Genomic DNA, 22,081 nt, shown 5'->3' with positions numbered 1-22,081 from the left:
GCAAATAAATTCATTAAAAATCCTACAATGTGATTTTTTGGAGAAAAAAAAATCTCATTTTGTCTGTCATAGTTGAAGTATACCTATGATGAAAATTACAGGCCTCTCTCATCTTTTTAAGTGGGAGAACTTGCACAATTGGTGGCTGACTAAATACTTTTTTGCCCCACTGTATTTGGTTAACAAACAGGTCTCCTTGTCAACAGCAAGCAAGACCAAAAACATCTACCAATACACAGTCTGGCATTTGTCCATTAAGTAAAACTTTCTACTGGTCATTTGCTTCATTCTTTGAGGGGTAATTATGTAACATATGAGCTCACTACATTTAACATACTGTATTGTAGCTCACAATGACAGGTCCAATCTCTCTAGCCATATCTGGTACACTTGGTCATGCAGGGTTGGAGACTAACACAGACTGAGAAAGTAACTGGAATTTACAGATAAACAAAAAGGAGAGCAGTTGTTGATAATATCAATGAAATCCATCCAGTTTAATACAATCATTCAGGGAGACACCTCCAGAACAGAAGCATAGAAAATGTCCAACGGGGCTTTTGGAGACAGAACCTTCCTATTCTAATCAGACAGTACCAAATGTTCTCTAAAATATCAGCCAGAGAGGCTTGGAGTCAATACAAAGACAGTGACTTTGCCGTCTGCTACAGAATCACTCAGTGTTCATAATGTCATCAATACAATAATAATGTGTGTTCTCGGTCCTTGTACCTTCAGTAGCTCAGGTCTAGTGACCATCAACCCATACAAAAGTGAGTCTCACAAATAGAACATTGGAAATCATGTGTATTATAGAAAGGGAAAACATATACATATGCTAATCATTGTGTTAATTACTGTTAACTGAATATTCACTTTATTCATCTGAAATTTTCCCATTACCCACACAGGGCAATGTTCTACTCTGATTAACGCACACCACACCCAAATGCAATAAAGGTCCATCATAAATCTATACACTATATAGGTAAATCATACATCTATGCACTATAAAGGTCATTCATACATCTATGCACTATAAAGGTCATTCATACATCTATGCACTATAAAGGTCATTCATAGATCTATGCACTATAAAGGTCATTCATACATCGATGCACTATAAAGGTCAATCATAGATCTATGCACTATAAAGGTCAATCATAGATCTATGCACTATAAAGGTCAATCATAGATCTATGCACTATAAAGGTCATTCATACATCGATGCACTATAAAGGTCAATCATAGATCTATGCACTATAAAGGTCAATCATAGATCTATGCACTATAAAGGTCAATCATAGATCTATGCACTATAAAGGTCAATCATAGATCTATGCACTATGAAGGTCAATCATAGATCTATGCACTATAAAGGTCATTCATACATCTATGCACTATAAAGGTCAATCATAGATCTATGCACTATAAAGGTCAATCATAGATCTATGCACTATGAAGGTCAATCATAGATCTATGCACTATAAAGGTCAATCATAGATCTATGCACTATGAAGGTCAATCATAGATCTATGCACTATAAAGGTCATTCATACATCGATGCACTATAAAGGTCAATCATAGATCTATGCACTATAAAGGTCAATCATAGATCTATGCACTATAAAGGTCAATCATACATCTATGCATAATAAATATTTAATAGACAATTGAACCAGATGGGCATGCACCTTCACACTTCTTTAGAACTCTTCTCTAGAACCTTTGCAACATTCAGAAGTCACCTCAGAGACACCTTGCTCCATCTCTGAGGGAATTAGCCCTAACCTCTTTCAGTCATTCCTACATTAATGTACTGTACCATAGGATGAAACACTAATTAAAAAATGTAATGTCTCCCTTCCTTACCTGCATACACAAACTAACAGTGTACTGTATGTAATGAAGACATGACATTCAGACTGGGTTTTCCAAACCCTTCTTGTTTTTTATTTTCCTGAGTATTGAGAGGTACAGTGAAGTGGAGGTGGTTGTAGGTGGGGAATGTTATGAGCTGCACAACGATGATGTGTATGGGTGTGTGTGCATCACGGCAAGCATGAGGGAGGGAGGGAGGGATGGAGGCTGATAGTCTAGTCCAAGTCTTCATTTTGGGGCCTCTGTGATTCCACACAGCTTCCTGATAAACAACAAAGAAAACAACAACAACAACCATTCGTTATCAATAGGATGTGAGCACCCAGTAACCACAGAACTACACGACACACAGTACACCGTGACCATAGAAGTCTTTCATAATGGTGACCACAAGCCTGTGTTACTGGGTGTGTGTGAGTGTGAGTGTGCCTGAATGCCTGAGTGTGTATCTGCTCTTTACCGTCCTTCCTCATTGGTCTGGTCCACAAAGGCACACAGTGCCTTGTCCCGCTCCAGAATCTGCTGTTTCAACGCCTGGATCTCCTCCTGAGCTTTCTTCTTCTGTGCTTCTTGATCATCTAGAGGGGGAGCGAGGGATAATGAGAGAGGGGTGGAAAGCGGGAGGGTAGGAAAAAAGACAGAGGGAAATGGGTAGATAAGGAGGAAAGGGTATTGAGAGAGAGGTGGTAAGGAGGAGAGAAACACATGGAGGGAAATGGGGAGGGCAGGAAAACATTTATTGAGAGAAAGCTTGTGAGGTCTGGGGTCCACTCAACAACCAAGAATTCACAAAATGGGACAAACACCAAATTGAGACTCTGCATAGGGAATTCTGCAAAAATATCCCGTGTAAAATATAAAACACCAAATAATGCATGCAGAGCAGAATTAGGCTGATCCCCCCCCAAATGACCAAAATCCAGAAAAGAGACGTTAAATTCTACAACCACCTAAAAGGGAGCAATTCATGACTGAGCTGACGGTATCCCATCACTGCAGTAAAATAGCCATCGTACCTTTAACTTTCTGAAGGGCCGCCGACGCGTCAGTCTTCTTTTTCTCCGCATCGGCCTGAGGAGAAAAAAAGAGGGGAGATGAGGAAGATGAGGACCGGTATTAGAAGCACTGTGGGCCTTGTCTAGCTAGGCCTTATTAAGGGCTACATAAGGCCTACAATGTGTCCTTCATAATATGCACTTTGTTTAAAGTGTGACTAATAAGTGAGAACAAAATGTAATTCCTGACTGATCACTGCTAAGAGAATACCTGGCAGAATTCCTCTCACATGCCACTCAACACAAAACATATCTTCAGAAAGTATTCACACCCCTTGACTTTTTCCAAATTCAGTTGTGATACAAAGTCGCATTCAAATAGGTTTTAATTGTACTTTTTTGCCAACGATCTACACAAAATACTCTAATTCAAAGAGGAAAATAAAAAAGTAATCATGGAAAAATAAACCACTAATATACAGTGCCTTGCGAAAGTATTCGGCCCCCTTGTACTTTGCGACCTTTTGCCACATTTCAGGCTTCAAACATAAATATATAAAACTGTATTTTTTTGTGAAGAATCAACAACAAGTGGGACACAATCATGAAGTGGAACGACATTTATTGGATATTTCAAACTTTTTTAACAAATCAAAAACTGAAAAATTGTTGGTTGAAAAAAAATTGGTTTGTATTGTGGAGTAACTACAATGTTGTTGATCCATCCTCAGTTTTCTCCTATCACAGCCAATAAACTCTGTTTTAAAAATCACAATTAGCTTCATGGTGAAATCCCTGAGCGGTTTCCTTCCTCAACAGCCACTGAGGACGCCTGTATCTTTGTAGTGACTGGGTGTATTGATATTGGTTCAAAATGTAATTAATAACTTCACCACGCTCAAAGGTGTCCTACCAAAAGGTGTCCTTCTTTGCGAGGCACTGGAAAACCTCCTTGGTTTTGTGGTTGAATCTGTGCTTGAAACTCACTGCTGTACTGAGGGATTTTACAAATAATTGTATGTGTAGGGTACTTAGATGGGGTAATCATTATGTGGGGTAATCATGTTAAATAAACACTTGTGGCACACAGAGTGAGTCCATGCAACTTATTATGTGACCTGTTAACCCTTTAGAGTCGATTCAATCTAATTATCATAATATAAAAAAAATCCCCATCCAAATCTGTCTGTTTAAGATAGAGATACTGTATGGGCTGTGTCTCAATCCACTGCATCCACCTTGCGCATCTGCAGTTGAAAGTGGCAGAGCTACAATGCTGTTTGTCAGATCAGCATACATCCCGAAAATCAGTCTCCTCACGAAAACTTCTGTAGTGTCCGAACAAGTGTCATCTGAACGTAACCCTGTAACGGGTCAAAAAATGAATGGAAGTATGTAAGTAGTTTTGTGCCCCAATTTTTTTTTCCTGAGCTTTCTGATATCTCCTAGATATAGGACAGACACATCAAAACCGTATTCCTTATTATTGATTTTTTGACTGTCTGTTTTTCCATTTATGAATGCGTTATTCAAAGCGTTTCTATGGGCTATATTTTTCTTTATATACCTAAAGATATAAACAATTCCAAACAAATAGCTAAATAATCCATGGTATGACCATCTTAAAACAATTAGCTTAGCAGGAGCACATTTTTACTCCTCAATTTATTTGGGCTTGCCATGACAAAGGTGTTGAATACTTATTGACTCAAGACATTTCAGCTTTTCATTTTTATGTATATTTTACAATTTCAGAACACAATACCACTTTGACATTTTGAGGTATTGTGTGTAGATCAGTGACACAAAATCTCAATTTAATCCATTTTAACTTTAGGTTGTAAAACAATAAAAAGTGAAGGAGTTTGAATACTTTCTGAAGGCACTGTAATATATCCCATGTCAGTTTACCTTCTAGTGTGTGTAATCTGCCACAGTGGTGAATGATGTGGTGATGTGGTAATCAGATCAAGTTGCCCTCTAATATGAAACACAAAACATTAACACACCCCACCTGATATACACCTCTACATGTACAAATTTACGTATTACCTTGACTAACCGGTACCCCCGCCCATTGACTTGGTACCGGTACAACCTGTATATAGCCTCGTTATTGTTATGTAATGTTCTTGTGTTACTTTTGATAGAACATTTTTACTTGAGTTTATTTAGTAAATATTTTCTTAACTCTATTTCTTGAACTGCATTGTTGGTTAAGGGCTTGTAAGTAAGCATTTCACGGTAAGGTCTACTACACCTGTTGTATTCAGCGCATGTGACAAATTCGAAATTTGATGGTGATCGTGAATACAGGGCCCTTACATGAGGGTTAGGAGGACTAATGAATCTACAGAAAATAAATCAACTGACCATCATCATATCCAACACTCCCACTGTAAGTGAATTTGACCTATAAACAGATCACAAGCCAGTCTGTTGCCAATGGTTTCACAATGGATAGGAAGATTGTTTTAGTGCTGCCTTTGTTTCAGTGTTCTAATTCCTAATTCTCTGGTTCTGTGTCTCTGGTGAGACTTGGTATAGGCATTCTGTTAATGGATTATTATAGACCATAACACGAGTATAAACAGTGCTGTAACTTCTCTATGTAGCAGGTGTCTGTTTGCATAGTATGTGTGTGTGTGTGTGTGTGTGTGAGCCTACCTTCTCTGTATGACAAGTCTTTAGACTCTTGTCCGCCTCGCCTGTGGCTTTAGCAGACTGCTCCTTCTTCTTAGTCAGCTCCTCTCTCTGGGTGTTGATGGGCTCCAGCTCACCATTCAGCTTCTGGATCTTCATCTTGACCTGGACGATGTCGTTCTCCTTCTGCTTGACCTGAGAGGAGCTCTCCAGAGCGCGGGCTTTAAGACCCTGCAGAGTCAGCTCCTGGCGGACCGCCTGGTACATCAACACCACCATCACACCCACGGCCAGGAACACTAGCGCAGACACAGCCCGCATACTGCTGGGACAGGACAGAGAGAAGGAAGGAGGTAGAGAAAGAGAGAGAGAGATGAGGCTCAAGTCAGGTCCAGTTTGTCTTTCTTGCCTGCTGTCTTGATCGGTCACTCCTCAACCATCCCCGTAGTCAGCCTGTGTGTGTTGGAGAGTGTGTGTGTTCACATTCCCTCCCTCTGGTTGCTGATGGCAGTCTGTCCACCTGTAACTGGTTCGTCCTGCTAGGCAGAATGTTTGGTAGACAAAGATAAATCTACTTCCTTGTTTAACTCCCACCGCTTTTATCTCCCTCCCTCCCCACTTCTCTCTCCCTCCCTTCCTCTCTCACCTTCTGTTTCAGAGGTCATGGTTAACAGATGCTCTCTCTCTATTGTTTATCTCTCTTTCATTTGCATTTAATTTCTCCTCCCTCTTCCTCTTAGAGGGTACACAGACAACCAGAGATGATCAAATTGTTCCGTGTAGTAAGTCATCATTTAGGGTGCAGTGTGTGCTATGGGGAGATTTAAGATCATTAAAGTTCATATTCAGTTTAGAGTGATTAACACAATGTTTAGCATATTAGTATATATATTATGTTCCTTCTGTAAAACACATGATTTCCAGTGTATGTGACACTCAAGGTGCGGGTTGATGGTCACTAGACTTGATACTGAATGTTATGGATTATTCTCATATCTGTTGATAGTGATTAACGCCAGACTGGATGTACAAGGACCGAGGACACACTGATTATTCATATTGTATTGATGACATTGTGTAAACACTGTATGATTCTGTAGCAGCTGGCAAAGTAGCAGCCTTTTGTTTTGACTTCCTACCAGCCTCACGGGCTGGTGTTTACTCTGGTGCTGTCTGATTAGGATATAAAGGGCCTGTCTCCAAGAGGCTGGTGTTTACTCTGGTGCTGTCTGATTAGGATATAAAGGGCCTGTCTCCAAGAGGCTGTTGTTTACACTGGTGCTGTCTGATTAGGATATAAAGGGCCTGTCTCCAAGAGGCCGGTGTTTACTCTGGTGCTGTCTGATTAGGATATAAAGGTCCTGTCTCCAAGAGGCTGGTGTTTACTGTGGTGCTGTCTGATTAGGATATAAAGGGCCTGTCTCCAAGAGGCCGGTGTTTACTCTGGTGCTGTCTGATTAGGATATAAAGGGCCTGTCTCCAAGAGGCTGGTGTTTACTCTGGTGCTGTCTGATTAGGATATAAAGGGCCTGTCTCCAAGAGGTTGGTGTTTACTCTGGTGCTGTCTGATTAGGATATAAAGGGCCTGTCTCCAAGAGGCTAGTAAGACATTGGGATCATTTGAGTGGGAAGGGGAAAGCAACCGACTGTAGACAAAAGTCGAGGAGGGAAGTTGGGGGAGGTGCATCTGCGACAGCAGAAAGTCAGACACTGATGTGGTTTTCCAACAGCAAGGCTCAGTGCAACATGGCAATGTTCCCATTGTTTATAAAAGTTGTTCTTTATTATGTCAAAATAAACATGTCTCCAACCCCCATATCACACACTCACAAACTGAAAATATACAGTGCATTCGGAAAGTATTCAGACCCCTTGACTTTTTCAAAATGTTGTTACGTTACAGCCTTATTCTAATATAGATTACATTTTTACAACGGCGGGGTAATTCCAAGATGGAGGCGCCTCAACACAGCGCCACATGTCAGTCATCTACTGTATATACATTATTGGTTGTAACGTAATGCACCAGATAAATTTTTTTTTTTGACTTTACCAACGATTTTGCTCTGCTTTTTGTTTTCCTGTAAATTCCTAGTTACTTGACAAGTTACTGGAAACATAGCTAGTGTGGCCTGACCTCAAACTGGCAGAGCTTTATAGGTTAATAGGTTTGTCATGACTAAATGTTTATACTGAAACTAAATCAAAGGTAGTCGTAGCCTTTAGGCTAGGGCGTGTTTAACAAATGATGATCATTCCTAATTCGAGTTGCGCATGTTATACAGTATTATCACGTTACCTTTTTACGTTTATATTCCCTTGAATTCCGGAGTGCATTCATCCACTTACTTCCGCGTAGCAATGCCAGGTATGCTAGTGCTATCTGGGAGCCTTGGGACGTCCATACCCTAAATCCTAACCTTAAACCCTACTCTTACTCTAACCTTAACCATAATCCTTACCTAACCTTAAGCATTATTAACCAACTTCAAAGGGAGGTAAGCTCGTCCCAAGGATCCCGGATAGCATGGACCGTGACAGGTGGGCGGGCATGGGGATGGTTTGAGTGAAGCGCTCTCCAAAAGAAAAAAGAAGACGAATAAGTGCGCTCTCCGCGGAGTCGACAGAAGCAGATTTTTCTGTTTTTCAGGGATATAGTGGATATAGTATTTTCAACCTGACTTCCGTTTCACCTGAAAACTGAAGCACGGACTCCACTCAATTACAGTGGGTGGCCACCTGTCCTTTCACACTCCATTGGTACTTCCGCTGTAAGTCTGCGAGGACGTCGTCAACACTTCTGCGGAGCAGTCGACAGGGACCAGCGAAAACGACTGTTCCTTGGTCAAACTCCACGGCATGATGAAGTCACAGGGTGTGTTGGTGGGGGTGTCTCTGCTAACTAGCGTAGCTCTGCTGGGACTGATAAACGTGCGGCGGAAAGAAGAGATGAAGGAGCAGAAACATGTATCGTTCGAGACGATTAAACTGCGTGTGACCAGAGACGTACTGGGAGAGTACCAACACGAGGTGATCAGAGCTCACAACCTGCTGGACAAGACCAAGGCTCAGGTGGATACTTTGGGGTCAGAACTCCCCCCACTGCAGGCTGCAGAGGCCAAGAAGAAGAGTGAACTGGAGGCATGCCAGGGAGAAAAGGTAAGGAAGGAGGGGTATGTCTCGGGTTTAGAGTGTACACAATTGATTTCCTGTGTGTGTGTGTTTTCTCTCTCTCCTGTCACAGAAACATGTCGCTGATGAGGTGGGGGCCATTGAGGCAGAGAACAGTAACTCTAAAAGTGAGTGTTTAAACACCTGAAACTATGGTTACATCAACACTGTTCTGAAAGGCTCTTCGCCTTATTACTGATACGACTATGATAACATGTATGATAGTTCACTGCTCCTCAATGAAGTGGATGTCGATTAAGACAGCTCCCCGCACCTCTGATTCAGAGGGGTTGGGTTAAATGCAGAAGACACATTTCTGTTGAATGCATTCAGTTGTGCAACTAACTAGATATCCCCTTTCCATTCACAGTGAACTATAACAGAAAAGCAGGTTTAAAACAGGTCCATGACCAGTTCTAGGTGCAAGGTTTTTCTCTTCTAAATATTTTGGTGGATGAGAGACATCTTGTGGTGGAATAAGCTCATTGCAGGTCGCTGGGATTAAGAGTAGTATTCTGTATATGCGACTGGTTTTACTGAATATGTTTTATTCACTTACCTGTCTTCTAGTATCCCTCTGTCTCTGTCCTGCAGCCTCTAGCTCCATGTTCTGTCTCTGTCCTGCAGCCTCTAGCTCCATGTTCTGTCTCTGTCCTGTAGCCTCTAACCCCCTGTTCTGTCTCTGTCCTGTAGCCTCTAACCCCCTGTTCTCTCTGTCCTGTAGCCTCTAGTTCCATGTTCTGTCTCTGTCCTGTAGCCTCTAGCCCCATGTTGTGTCTCTGTCCTGTAGCCTCTAACCCCCTGTTCTCTCTGTCCTGTAGCCTCTAGCTCCATGTTCTGTCTCTGTCCTGTAGCCTCTAACCCCCTGTTCTCTCTGTCCTGTAGCCTCTAGCTCCATGTTCTGTCTCTGTCCTGTAGCCTCTAGCCCCATGTTGTGTCTCTGTCCTGTAGCCTCTAGCCCCATGTTGTGTCTCTGTCCTGTAGCCTCTAGCCCCATGTTGTGTCTCTGTCCTGTAGCCTCTAGCTCCATGTTCTGTCTCTGTCCTGTAGCCGCTAACCCCCTGTTCTGTCTCTGTCCTGTAGCCTCTAACCCCCTGTTCTGTCTCTGTCCTGTAGCCTCTAACCCCCTGTTCTGTCTCTGTCCTGTAGCCTCTAGCCCCCTGTTGTGTCCTGTAGCCTCTAGCCCCCTGTTCTGTCTCTGTCCTGTAGCCTCTAGCCCCATGTTGTGTCCTGTAGCCTCTAGCCCCCTGTTCTGTCTCTGTCCTGTAGCCTCTAGCCCCATGTTGTGTCCTGTAGCCTTTAGCCCCATGTTCTGTCCTGTAGCCTCTAACCCCCTGTTCTGCCTCTGTCCTGTAGCCTCTAGCCCCATGTTGTGTCCTGTAGCATCTAACCCCCTCTCTGTCTGGTCCTGTAGCCTCTAGCCCCATGTTGTGTCCTGTAGCATCTAACCCCCTGTTCTGCCTCTGTCCTGTAGCCTCTAGCCCCATGTTGTGTCCTGTAGCATCTAACCCCATGTTGTGTCCTGTAGCATCTAACCCCATGTTGTGTCCTGTAGCCTCTAACCCCATGTTGTGTCCTGTAGCATCTAACCCCCTGTTCTGCCTCTGTTCTGTAGCCTCTAGCCCCATGTTGTGTCCTATAGCATCTAACCCCCTGTTCTGCCTCTGTCCTGTAGCCTCTAGCCCCATGTTGTGTCCTGTAGCATCTAACCCCCTGTTCTGCCTCTGTCCTGTAGCCTCTAGCCCCATGTTGTGTCCTGTAGCATCTAACCCCCTCTCTGTCTAGTCCTGTAGCCTCTAGCCCCATGTTGTGTCCTGTAGCATCTAACCCCCTCTCTGTCTGGTCCTGTAGCCTCTAGCCCCATGTTGTGTCCTGTAGCATCTAACCCCCTCTCTGTCTGGTCCTGTAGCATCTAACCCCCTCTCTGTCTGGTCCTGTAGCTGAGTTTGAGAAGCAAAAGGCTACCTGGGAAGCAGAGATGACGTCTCTCAAACAGCAGGTGGTGCAGCGCAGCAAAGTGTGTGTCTTTGTGAAGAAGGACTCTGTAGAGGGAAGGTAAGAGACTGGGACTGGAGTCCTGAACATGGAACACCTCTATACATGTCCATCTGTATGTATACCTGTACACCACAGGCATATGGACACTTCACACACTAGCTCTATCTGTCTCTGACTCCCAAAGGAAACTGTGTGGAGATGAACCGCCTAAACAAGAGGCCGCTCCAAAACCAGATGCCCCCAAACCAGAAGAATCCAAGCCAGATGCTCCCAAACCTGATTCTCCTAAAGAAGCCCCTAAACAAGAGGCCACCCCCAAACCAGAAGAATCCAAACCAGATGCTCCCAAACCTGATTCTCCTAAAGAAGCCCCTAAACAAGAGGCCGCCCCCAAACCAGAAGAACCCAAACCTGAGGCCCCAAAGATGAGATGAGCAGAGCTGGGTATCTTTTGTTCTCTTTTTCTGTTAGCATTCCACTGATTGGTTTTCTCTTGATAGCATTAGGAAACAGCTTATAGCAGTGAAGATACATGTTATTATGTAGAAATGCCAGATAAGACGCAAAAACACCATCATAAAAAAAGTATTCTATCATTTAAAAGGATAGTATTTCAGTCAAATACAGTGTCACTATCTTTTGAGTCTTGCTGTCTGGGACTGTATTAGAGTTGACTGTGGTGTCAGTATGATGTTGTTAACCAGCTTTATGATGTCCTAGTTATTATCCCCATCTCTCATTGTTGACAGAGGTGTGTGCATGACAGATGTGGGATCCGTCTTCTCTGGAACAATGTCTCATCTGTCAATCAGGATGTTGGTTCTATTTGCCTTTTATTGTGTGAAGGATGACTGACTCTTTCATTTTGACCTTTGTTTGTTTTTAGGGATGGGCGAAGAGAACGGGAAGAGCAACGTGGAATCAAAGAAAAGACATAAGGAAGGCAGATGAAAAATGGAGACCTTCTGCAGGACATTTCTCTGTTCCTTTTTAAACTCGTTAGAACTTGTCCTTCATGCTACTTTAGAGTGTCTATTAACTACCATCTAACATGAGTGGATATTGAATAGTTTTTGTTAACCTTGTCCATTCCTCTCTCTCAGTATGACCCTCCCTCAGGGGGTGTTTGTGTGTGTGATTTGAACAAATGTGTATGTGCCACCAGTATCGACCAATTGGAAAGTCCAGAGCCTCGCTCTGTCACTCCTCATCATCCTCACTCTGTTACCCGGGTGACGGTATTATGCAGTGGTGGCGACCATAGCATGGACAAATCAAAAGTCCTGGATTAAACTAATGGTATTTCTGTTTGTCTGATTCTGATGTAATAAAGCTTAACCCTAAAGGAAAGTTTTGAATGTGGATTTTAGTAACTATTGATACAGGACCATTTCATATTTAATGTGAGCACAAACATTGGCATTGTTTACTGTTTACTGATTCCCTCCATCTGTAAACATTTCAAGACAAATAACAGCTGCTGGAGATCTGTTAGAGTATCACAATGATGTAAAACTCAAATAGAATGAAGTCACCTCAAATTATTGGCACCCTTGATAAAGATGAGCAAACAGTACTTTATAATACAAATATTAAGCTATTGTGTATATTGCATGCTCAAATAAAATATTTATAGTACTACAATTGCTCAGAGAAAAATATTTTGTTGAACAATTATTTCTTTTTTTGTGTCAGAAAATGTGTCAAAGTTATTGTCACACCTGCTTTCAATGCTTTGTGTACCCACACCTAGCCAGGATAATGTCTCAGCCTTTTTCTGGGATGTTTTATGAGATTGAAGGATCTTAGGCCATTCCTCCATACAGACTCTTTCCAGATCCCTGATATTTGTTGGTCTGTGCTTATGGACTGGCCTCTTCAGTTCAAACCACAGGTTTTCTTTAGTCCGGAGACTGAGATGGCTATTGCAAAATGTTGATTTTTGTGGTTGGGGTCATTGTCTTGCTGGAAGATCCACTTGCGGCCAAGTTTGTCTTTTTGTCAAAATTATTTTCGTACTATTTGGTTCAGTTCATGATGCTGTTGACCTTTTTATTTAATTTATTTATTTAACCTTTATTTAACCAGGTAGGCAAGTTGAACAAGTTCTCACTTACAATTGCGACCTGGCCAAGATAAAGCAAAGCAGTTTGACACATACAGCAACACAGAGTTACACATGGAGTAAAACAAACATACAGTTAATAATACAGTAGAAAAATAAGTCTATATACAATGTGAGCAAGTGAGGTGAGATAAGGGAGGTAAAGGTAAAAAAGGCCATGGTGGCAAAGTAAATACAATATAGCAAGTAAAACACTGGAATGGTAGATTTGCAGTGGACGAATGTGCAAAGTACAAATAGAAATAATGGGGTACAAAGGAGCAAAATAAATAAATACAGTAGGGGGAGAGGTAGTTGTTTGGGCTAAATTATAGATGGGCTATGTACAGGTGCAGTAATCTGTGAGCTGCTCTGACAGCTGGTGCTTAAAGCTAGTGAGGGAGATAAGTGTTTCCAGTTTCAGAGATTTTTGTAGTTCATTCCAGTTATTGGCAGCAGAGAACAGGAAGGAGAGGCGGCCAAAGGAAGAATTGGTTTTGGGGGTGACCAGAGAGATATACCTGCTGGAGCGCATGCTACATGTGGGTGCTGCTATGGTGACCAGCAAGCTGAGATAAGGGGGACTTTACCTAGCAGGGTCTTCTAGATGACCTGGAGCCAGTGGGTTTGGCGATGAGTATGAAGCGAGGGCCAGCCAACGAGAGTGTACAGGTTGCAGTGGTGGGTAGTATAAGGGGCTTTGGTGACAAAATGGATGGCACTGTGATAGACTGCATCCAATTTATTGAGTAGGGTGTTGGAGGCTATTTTGTAAATGACATCGCCGAAGTCGAGGATCGGTAGGATGGTCAGTTTTACAAGGGTATGTTTGGCAGCATGAGTGAAGGATGCTTTGTTGTGAAATAGGAAGCCAATTCTAGATTTAACTTTCGATTGGAGATGTTTGATGTGAGTCTGGAAGGATAGTTTACAGTCTAACCAGACACCTAGGTATTTGTAGTCAGAACCGTCCAGAGTAGTGATGTTGGACGGGCGGGCAGGTGCAGGCAGCAATCGGTTGAAGTGCATGCATGTAGTTTTACTTATATTTAAGAGCAATTGGAGGCCACGAAACGAGAGTTGTATGGCATTGAAGCTCGTCTGGAGGGTTGTTAACACAGTGTCCAAAGAAGGGCCAGAAGTATACAGAATGGTGTCGTCTGCGTAGAGGTGGATCAGACTCACCAGCAGCAAGAGCGACATCATTGATGTATACAGAGAAGAGAGTCGGTCCAAGAATTGAACCCTGTGGCACCCCCATAGAGACTGCCAGAGGCCCGGACAACATGCCCTCTGATTTGACACACTGAATTATATCATAGAAGTAGTTGGTGAACCAGGCGAGGCAATCATTTGAGAAACCAAGGCTATCGAGTCTGCCGATGAGGATGTGGTGATTGACAGAGTCAACCTTGGCCAGGTCATTGAATACTGCTATACATTATTGTTTCTTATCGATGGCGGTTAAGATATCGTTTAGGATCTTGAGCGTGGCTGAGGTGCACCCATGATCAGCTCTGAAACCAGATTGCATAGCGGAGAAGGGATGGTGGGATTTGAAATGGTCGGTAATCTGTTTGTTGACTTGGCTTTCGAAGACCTTAGAAAGGCAGGGTAGGATAGATGTAGGTCTGTAGCAGTTTGGGTCAAGAGTGTACCCCCCTTTGAAGAGGGGGATGACCGCAGCTTCTCTCCAATCTTTGGGAATCTCAGACGACACGAAAGAGAGGTTGAACAGGCTAGTAATAGGGGTTGCAACAATTTCGGCAGATAATTTTAGAAAGAAAGGGTCCAGATTGTCTAGCCCGGCTGATTTGTAGGTGTCCAGATTTTGCAGCTCTTTCAGAACATCAGCTGACTGGATTTGGGTAAAGGAGAAATGGGGAAGGCTTAGGCACAAGTTGCTGTGGGGGGTGCAGTGCTGTTGACCAGGGTAGGGGTAGCCAGGTGGAAAGCATGGCCAGCCATAGAAAAATGCTTTTTGAAATTCTCAATTATAGTGGATTAATCGGTGGTGACAGTGTTTCCTATCCTCAGTGCAGTGGGCAGCTGGGAGGAGGTGTTCTTATTCTCCATGGACTTTACAGTGTCCCAAAACTTTTTTGAGTTTGTGTTAGAGGAAGCAAATTTCTGCTTTAAAAAGCTAGCCTTGGCTTTCCTAACTGCCTGTGTATATTGGTTTCTAGCTTCCCTGAAAAGTTGCATATCACGGGATTTGTTCGATGCTAATGCAGAACGCCATAGGATGTTTTTGTGTTAGTTAAGGGCAGTCAGGTCTGGAGAGAACCAAGGGCTATATATGTTCCTGGTTCTAAATTTCTTGAATGGGGCATGCTTATTTAAGATGGTGAGGAAGGCATTTAAAAAAAATAACCAGGCATCCTCTACTGATGGGATGAGATCAATATCCTTCCAATATACCCCGGCCAGGTCGATTAGAAAGGCCTGCTCGCTGAAGTGTTTCAGGGAGCGTTTGACCTTAACAAGGGCCCCAGGACAAGTGGAAGCAAAACAGCCTTTTAACATCAAAGATCCGCCACCATATTTTACAGTAGGTATGAGGTTATTTTCTGCATATGCATTCTTTTGACACCGAACCCAACACTGGTGTGCATGGCCAAAGAGCTCTATTTCTTGTTCCAGTCAAAGTTCCCATGCCGTTTAGTAAACCCCAGGCGTTTCCATATGCTGGTTGCTCTCAGTAAAGGCTTTTGACTGAAGCCCTTCCAAATAGCCAACTGGCACGGAGGTTTCATCTTTTTGTAGATTTGGTGACCCCAAGATGCGACCAAGTTTTGCAATTTTACCACTATACCACTGGGGACAAGATATATTTGCATCCGATACCAGGCAAGTTTACCACTGTTTCAGTGGTTTAAAACTTCTAAATTGTTGCCTTAATAATGTTAAGTGGTATATTTGGTTTTTCTGAAAAAAAATTGTACACACTGCCTGATTTTATGAAAGTCAACAACCATGTCTCTTCTTATTTGTGAGTGCTTTGCCTTTTCACCCCATGGTGATGAATGACAGAGGGATTTTACATGCGTGCTGCCTCATTTTTATGCCCCAGTGAAACAGGAACCAATGGAAAGCCACAATTCAGTTCCTTAAACTGAGATCAACTTAAAAAAGAAAAAAGTTAATTTGGATAAAATAAAATATACGAATATTTAAGGGTGCCAATAATTTTGTGTCTTTTTGAGAATTAAATATTTTTCTCTGTGCAATGTATTGGTATAAAATGAAATAATTGTCCTTATTTTCTTCCATACAATATACTGTGGAGACCTCTGTCTTTTTGTCACTCCATCCTGTTCACTCTGTCCTTTTATCTTTACCTTTCGCTTGCTCTCCCTCTCCTATCCATTTAATGTCCCCCTCTCCACCTTTCTCCCTCCTATCTCTTCCCCTCTGCCTCCCCCTTCTCTCTTTCTATTCCCCCCTACCTCCCTCCACAGATGACAATGCTCCCTTCAGGCTTAAATTAGGCCTAGCCAATTAGGGAGCTATCATTCCGCTCCAGCAAACTCACAAGGTCACTGTTACCGCCCGGCAACTGTAGGACAGGGAGAGCAGAGAGAGTGGGGAAAGGGGGAGGAGGGAGGGATAGGAGGAGGAGTGGACCTCTGACCAACATCCCACTAACATCACTAATACATATAGTATGTCCTGATATGCCTAATATCTGTCCTTAATCCAAGCAATGAAGAAGTAGTCAATTCAAATGATGTAAGGTGGTAGTCATGACGTTAAATGATTCTTAGTCTTTCAGTTTAATATGAAAGTACTACATGTTCTAACAGTACAGGATAAATAGAATTAGAAATTAACAGATGACAAATCCTCAACAGATAAATAGAATCATTGCTATTAGACTTAATCATGCTGCAAAGCTGAACTAGACTTTATTTAGACTTTAAATTGTATTGTAAATATATAACATGTTTTATAATGTTGTATAAGTTTAAGTATATGTAGTTGGAGCCTCAAATACATTTTTTTAATAACCCTCTGTTGGTCTGTTTTGCTGGAAAACAGTCTGATTTTTTGTTGTTCATATTTACTTTATAATATCTTTTGTACCCTTTTTGTCCTACAGGAACCCAGTAGATGGCATATCTGAGGCAGGGTCACGATTGAAAGAAGGGAAGTAAACAGAATATTTGGATGATTGTGAAATAAGACTGGTAATCCCTTCACACGACACAACACCAAACCCCTTGTTGAACTGGTTGATTTGACCTTTTTAGATTCCTCCCTCATTCTACCCCTAAAGGTGTGGGTTCATACCACCCAGAGAAGTGTTGCTCTGCTCTCATTGACCCCTTCACGCATCAAGAGTGTTGACCCTTGACCTGCATTCAGACACACTGCAGAATCTCACCAGATGACATCACAAGCCACCATGGGGTTCCATTGACAACCAGAGGTCACCTTGATGACTAAGGTCAACATGACGACTAGGTTCACCTTGACAACCAAGGGTCACCTTGACAACCAGGGCTCCTTGACGACAGGGGGTGGTTGAAAATAAAGAAAAAGTCTGTAAGGAGAACACACAGGTTATTTATATCTGGTCTACAGTACATCCATCCACAGTAGGCCCACCACAAGGCCACTGCTGCAGGGAGCAACAATCAATCCAAACAACTTTCCTATCTACTAAACTCACAAAGATAGTCCACTTATAAGGCTGTATGTGACATTCTAGCCATAGTTACAGTGACGTTATAGCCATAGTTACAGCTAAGAACACATTCAAACATTTGACTTTAGTCCATGACCATGTGGGTGTGTGAGTGTGTGAACTCACAGCTGGATGAAAGTCTGATGTATTGATCCAGCTAATGCAGGGAGGAAGGGCCCGAGGTCACAGCAATCAATACTCTCCTAATGATGTATGGGTGTGTGTGGAGCCCCCCAAATCTACAGGGGTGTATATATACCCCGTCCCACAGGGAACTCACACAAACTCCTGCACAGACCACAACCACACCACACACTGACACACAGCTACACACCACACAGCTACACACACACACACATGTGTTCTCAAATTCCCCAGCACTTTAAAAAGACAGACTTGTACTTACATACTTTACGGAAACTTCACAAACCTACGCACCCACATGCTGAGACCTAACCCCTTTGTAAATAGAGTAGATGTGTGAATGGGACATGCATCGAACGGCTGTTGCTCTTCATGTCAACAACACAGAACATGGGCAATGGATATGACACACACATACACTGGACCAAGATAAAGAGGACTACGCTATTAGGACATAGAAAACATTGTAAGTATAAGATTCTCTCTCTCTCTTGCTCTGTAGGACTGTTGGATCAGTTGGTTTCCTGTCTTTCATCTGTTTCGTCTGTCCCTACCAACCCCACCTTCACTCCCTCCCCACAAAGGGCTCTTCCCTCTGCTGTTACTTTGCTGTAGGTGGAACTCTGGATACCATTCATGTCTGGTCCTCTCTATGAAACTAAATAACATGTTAAATGTGCACTTACATCAAATGTCTTAAACCAGTTTATACTACTGTTTTTTATTTTTTAAATAAATTGTTCATGTTGATGTCCAAATTCACCTTTTCCTGATGTTTCTTTTTTCATCATCTCTCTAACTCTTAACACCAGCACACAAATGATCTGTCCTAAAAACCCACCCATATCTGTCTCTTTTCAGACAGAAGACAGAATGTCTGCATCGGGTCCTGTTTGGCCAGGGGCTGTGTGATATGTTTGATATTCGGTTGTTTTCCTGCGTAATCAAGTCAACTAAATATCAGACATATTCCTACAGAGCCTGGCACACATCTACAGAGCCTGGATACTAACAGGCCAGTCGAGTCAGATAATCAGGGTTTGTATTGTTTGTAAATCATTTAAAAATGCTTTATTCATGAGCTTTGATTTGACTTTATTCTAAAGAGTGATCCAGTTTTTGAATAGACGAGCATGGACGACTATATTGTAAATTAAAATGAAACAAACATTTCTAGTTGATATCTCTTAACATTATTATAATAACCAATTGACAACATTCAGGCAATGTAATGTAGTATTAGGTTGCTTAGATTTCATTACAAAAAAAAACATTGTCTTTGCTATTGCATCTACTTTGAATAAAGACAGTTAAACCTGGAAAAGACTGATTGGAAAATGTTGCCACAGTGTTTCAAGAGATAAGATCTGTGTCTGCTGTGTATACAGAAAACATTGAACAAATGAGAACTGCGGAGGTGTGAGGGTTAATGTCGTTTGATGTCAGAGTATTGGTGTGCACCTCCAGTTTGGCAGCTGCCAACAGACTCCGGCCACAAAACAAATAACCATTTACAGTTCACTACGGTTTGTCCATCAACAAATGCCAATGTACCTTTTTATGACCAGTACAGCGAATTGTATCTGGTTGTCAGGTCACTGAGGGTACAGTTGACTTTTACTATCTGCAATAGTTTATAACTATTATATAGATATCAGGCACGGATATACCAAATCCGCTGTGGATATCTGAATTGGGACTGATGCACTTACACAAAGATTGTGTTATCCGATGTGCACTAATCAGAAGTGAACAGTAGGCTAATTATAATGGCACCTTAGTACAGTTATGAGCCATGACCATAGCAGCCCATCCCAGTCCCACAGATAGGAAGTGGTTCATAGTCATAGCAGCCCATCCCAGTCCCACAGATAGGAAGTGGTCCATGGTCATAGCAGCCCATCCCAGTCCCACAGATAGGAAGTGGCCCATGACCATAGCAGTCCATCCCAGTCCTACAGATAGGAAGTGGTCCATGGTCATAGCAGTCCATCCCAGTCCTACAGATAGGAAGTGGTCCATGGTCATAGCAGCCCATCCCAGTCCTACAGATAGGAAGTGGTCCATGGTCATAGCAGTCCATCCCAGTCCTACAGATAGGAAGTGGTCCATGGTCATAGCAGCCCATCCCAGTCCCACAGATAGGAAGTGGCCCATGACCATAGCAGTCCATCCCAGTCCTACAGATAGGAAGTGGTCCATGGTCATAGCAGTCCATCCCAGTCCTACAGATAGGAAGTGGTTCATGGTCATAGCAGCCCATCCCAGTCCCACAGATAGGAAGTGGTCCATGGTCATAGCAGCCCATCCCAGTCCCACAGATAGGAAGTGGCCCATGACCATAGCAGCCCATCCCAGTCCCACAGATAGGAAGTGGTCCATGGTCATAGCAGTCCATCCCAGTCCCACAGATAGGAAGTGGCCCATGACCATAGCAGCCCATCCCAGTCCCACAGATAGGAAGTGGTCCATGGTCATAGCAGCCCATCCCAGTCCCACAGATAGGAAGTGGCCCATGACCATAGCAGCCCATCCCAGTCCCACAGATAGGAAGTGGTCCATGGTTATAGCAGTCCATCCCAGTCCCACAGATAGGAAGTGGCCCATGACCATAGCAGCCCATCCCAGTCCCACAGATAGGAAGTGGTCCATGGTCATAGCAGTCCATCCCAGTCCCACAGATAGGAAGTGGCCCATGGCCATAGCAGCCCATCCCAGTCCTACAGATAGGAAGTGGCCCATGACCATAGCAGCCCATCCCAGTCCCACAGATAGGAAGTGGCCCATAGTCATAGCAGCCCATCCCAGTCCCACAGATAGGAAGTGGCCCATGGCCATAGCAGCCCATCCCAGTCCCACAGATAGGAAGTGGTTCATGGTCATAGCAGCCCATCCCAGTCCCACAGATAGGAAGTGGTTCATGGTCATAGCAGCCCATCCCAGTCCTACAGATAGGAAGTGGCCCATGGTCATAGCAGTCCATCCCAGTCCCACAGATAGGAAGTGGCCCATGGTCATAGCAGCCCATCCCAGTCCTACAGATAGGAAGTGAGCCATGGTCATAGCAGCCCATCCCAGTCCTACAGATAGGAAGTGGTCCATGGCCATAGCAGCCCATCCCAGTCCCACAGATAGGAAGTGGTCCATGGCCATAGCAGCCCATCCCAGTCCCACAGATAGGAAGTGGTCCATGGCCATAGCAGTCCATCCCAGTCCTACAGATAGGAAGTGGTCCATGGTCATAGCAGCCCATCCCAGTCCTACAGATAGGAAGTGGTCCATAGTCATAGCAGCCCATCCCAGTCCTACAGATAGGAAGTGGTCCATGGTCATAGCAGCCCATCCCAGTCCCACAGATAGGAAGTGGTCCATGGCCATAGCAGCCCATCCCAGTCCCACAGATAGGAAGTGGTCCATGGCCATAGCAGTCCATCCCAGTCCCACAGATAGGAAGTGGTCCATGGTCATAGCAGTCCATCCCAGTCCTACAGATAGGAAGTGGTCCATGGCCATAGCAGCCCATCCCAGTCCCACAGATAGGAAGTGAGTCATGGCCATAGCAGCCCATCCCAGTCCCACAGATAGGAAGTGGTCCATGGCCATAGCAGCCCATCCCAGTCCTACAGATAGGAAGTGAGTCATGGCCATAGCAGCCCATCCCAGTCCCACAGATAGGAAGTGGTCCATGGCCATAGCAGCCCATCCCAGTCCCATATCCTTGTCTCATCGCGCACCAGCGACTCCTGTGGCTGGCCGGGTGCAGTGCAAGCTAACCAAGGTTGCCAGGTACACGGTGTTTCCTCCGACACATTGGTGCGGCTGGCTTCCGGGTTGGATGCGCTCTGTGTTAAGAAGCAGTGCGGCTTGATTGGGTTGTGTATCGGAGGATGCATGACTTTCAACCTTGGTCTCTCCCGAGCCTGTACGGGAGTTGTAGCGATGAGACAAGATAGTAGCTACTAACAATTGGATACCACGATATTGGGGAGAAAAAAGGGGGTTAAAAAAATCTGCAGAGCTGGGAAGGTTGTATCCCCCATATATTGGTTTTGAATCCGGAGTCGTTTTGTGTATCAGTTCATTAACCATGTGCCATGGAATCGGTACGTCGAAAATCTCTTCCCAACTATTTCGCAATCTATATGGCACAGCTGTCCATTTTTTGGTCCTTTAATGAAACTGGTATACCTTTTTATTTATGACAATTTTCTTTAACCAATTATGGTATTTAAGGCAGGGCCGACAGACAAGTTCCTTACCTTTTCCCCCTTCCACTTTCCTCTTCCATTTTTGCAGTAATTGTGCAATTAGTTGGTTGTAATTTTGGGTAGAGCAGACATTTCTATATATTTATGTTAGCTGCATGTGTGTATAATTTGCAAGGATTCAACTTTTTTTAAACATGTTTTCAAAAAAAAAATGTTTAAAAAAAATCTATTACTATATTTAAGTTTA

The 22,081-nt window shown here is 43.4% G+C and overlaps 2 protein-coding genes across 5 annotated transcripts; one reads left to right on the top strand and one right to left on the bottom strand.

Moving 5' to 3' along the window:
- Positions 1-469: 469 nt before the first annotated feature.
- LOC110535935 (uncharacterized) lies at positions 470-8,651 on the bottom strand. Of its 2 annotated transcripts, none has more exons than XM_021621339.3 (5): positions 7,819-8,651; positions 5,544-5,841; positions 2,898-2,952; positions 2,342-2,459; positions 470-2,143 (listed from the first exon to the last, which is right to left on the bottom strand). In XM_021621339.3, exons 1-5 carry the CDS (start codon positions 7,854-7,856, stop codon positions 2,110-2,112), a joined length of 543 nt encoding a protein of 180 aa, XP_021477014.1. In that variant the 5' UTR covers positions 7,857-8,651; the 3' UTR covers positions 470-2,109. The 2 variants fall into 2 exon arrangements, with proteins under 2 accessions (XP_021477014.1, XP_090046135.1); XM_090190009.1 differs by having other exon boundaries at positions 8,213-8,541.
- On the top strand, positions 8,088-12,347 carry LOC110535911 (uncharacterized). 3 transcript variants are annotated; one of them, XM_021621290.3, is made up of 5 exons: positions 8,088-8,678; positions 8,764-8,818; positions 10,631-10,745; positions 10,873-11,132; positions 11,575-12,347. In XM_021621290.3, the coding sequence occupies exons 1-4, from the start codon at positions 8,379-8,381 to the stop codon at positions 11,120-11,122; spliced, it is 720 nt and encodes a 239-aa protein (XP_021476965.3). In that variant the 5' UTR covers positions 8,088-8,378; the 3' UTR covers positions 11,123-11,132; positions 11,575-12,347. The 3 variants fall into 3 exon arrangements, with proteins under 3 accessions (XP_021476965.3, XP_090046112.1, XP_090046107.1); XM_090189986.1 differs by having other exon boundaries at positions 8,276-8,678; positions 10,873-11,127; XM_090189981.1 differs by having other exon boundaries at positions 8,276-8,678; positions 10,873-11,154.
- The last annotated feature ends 9,734 nt before the right edge of the window (positions 12,348-22,081 follow it).

The sequence above is a fragment of the Oncorhynchus mykiss genome, chromosome 2 (assembly GCF_057628025.1).
Source record: "Oncorhynchus mykiss isolate SJ-2025 chromosome 2, ASM5762802v1, whole genome shotgun sequence".
In the NCBI taxonomy this organism is placed as follows: Eukaryota; Metazoa; Chordata; class Actinopteri; order Salmoniformes; family Salmonidae; genus Oncorhynchus; species Oncorhynchus mykiss.
Note: the sequence above shows the minus strand (reverse complement) of the source record. Positions and strands in the feature narration are given on the sequence as shown.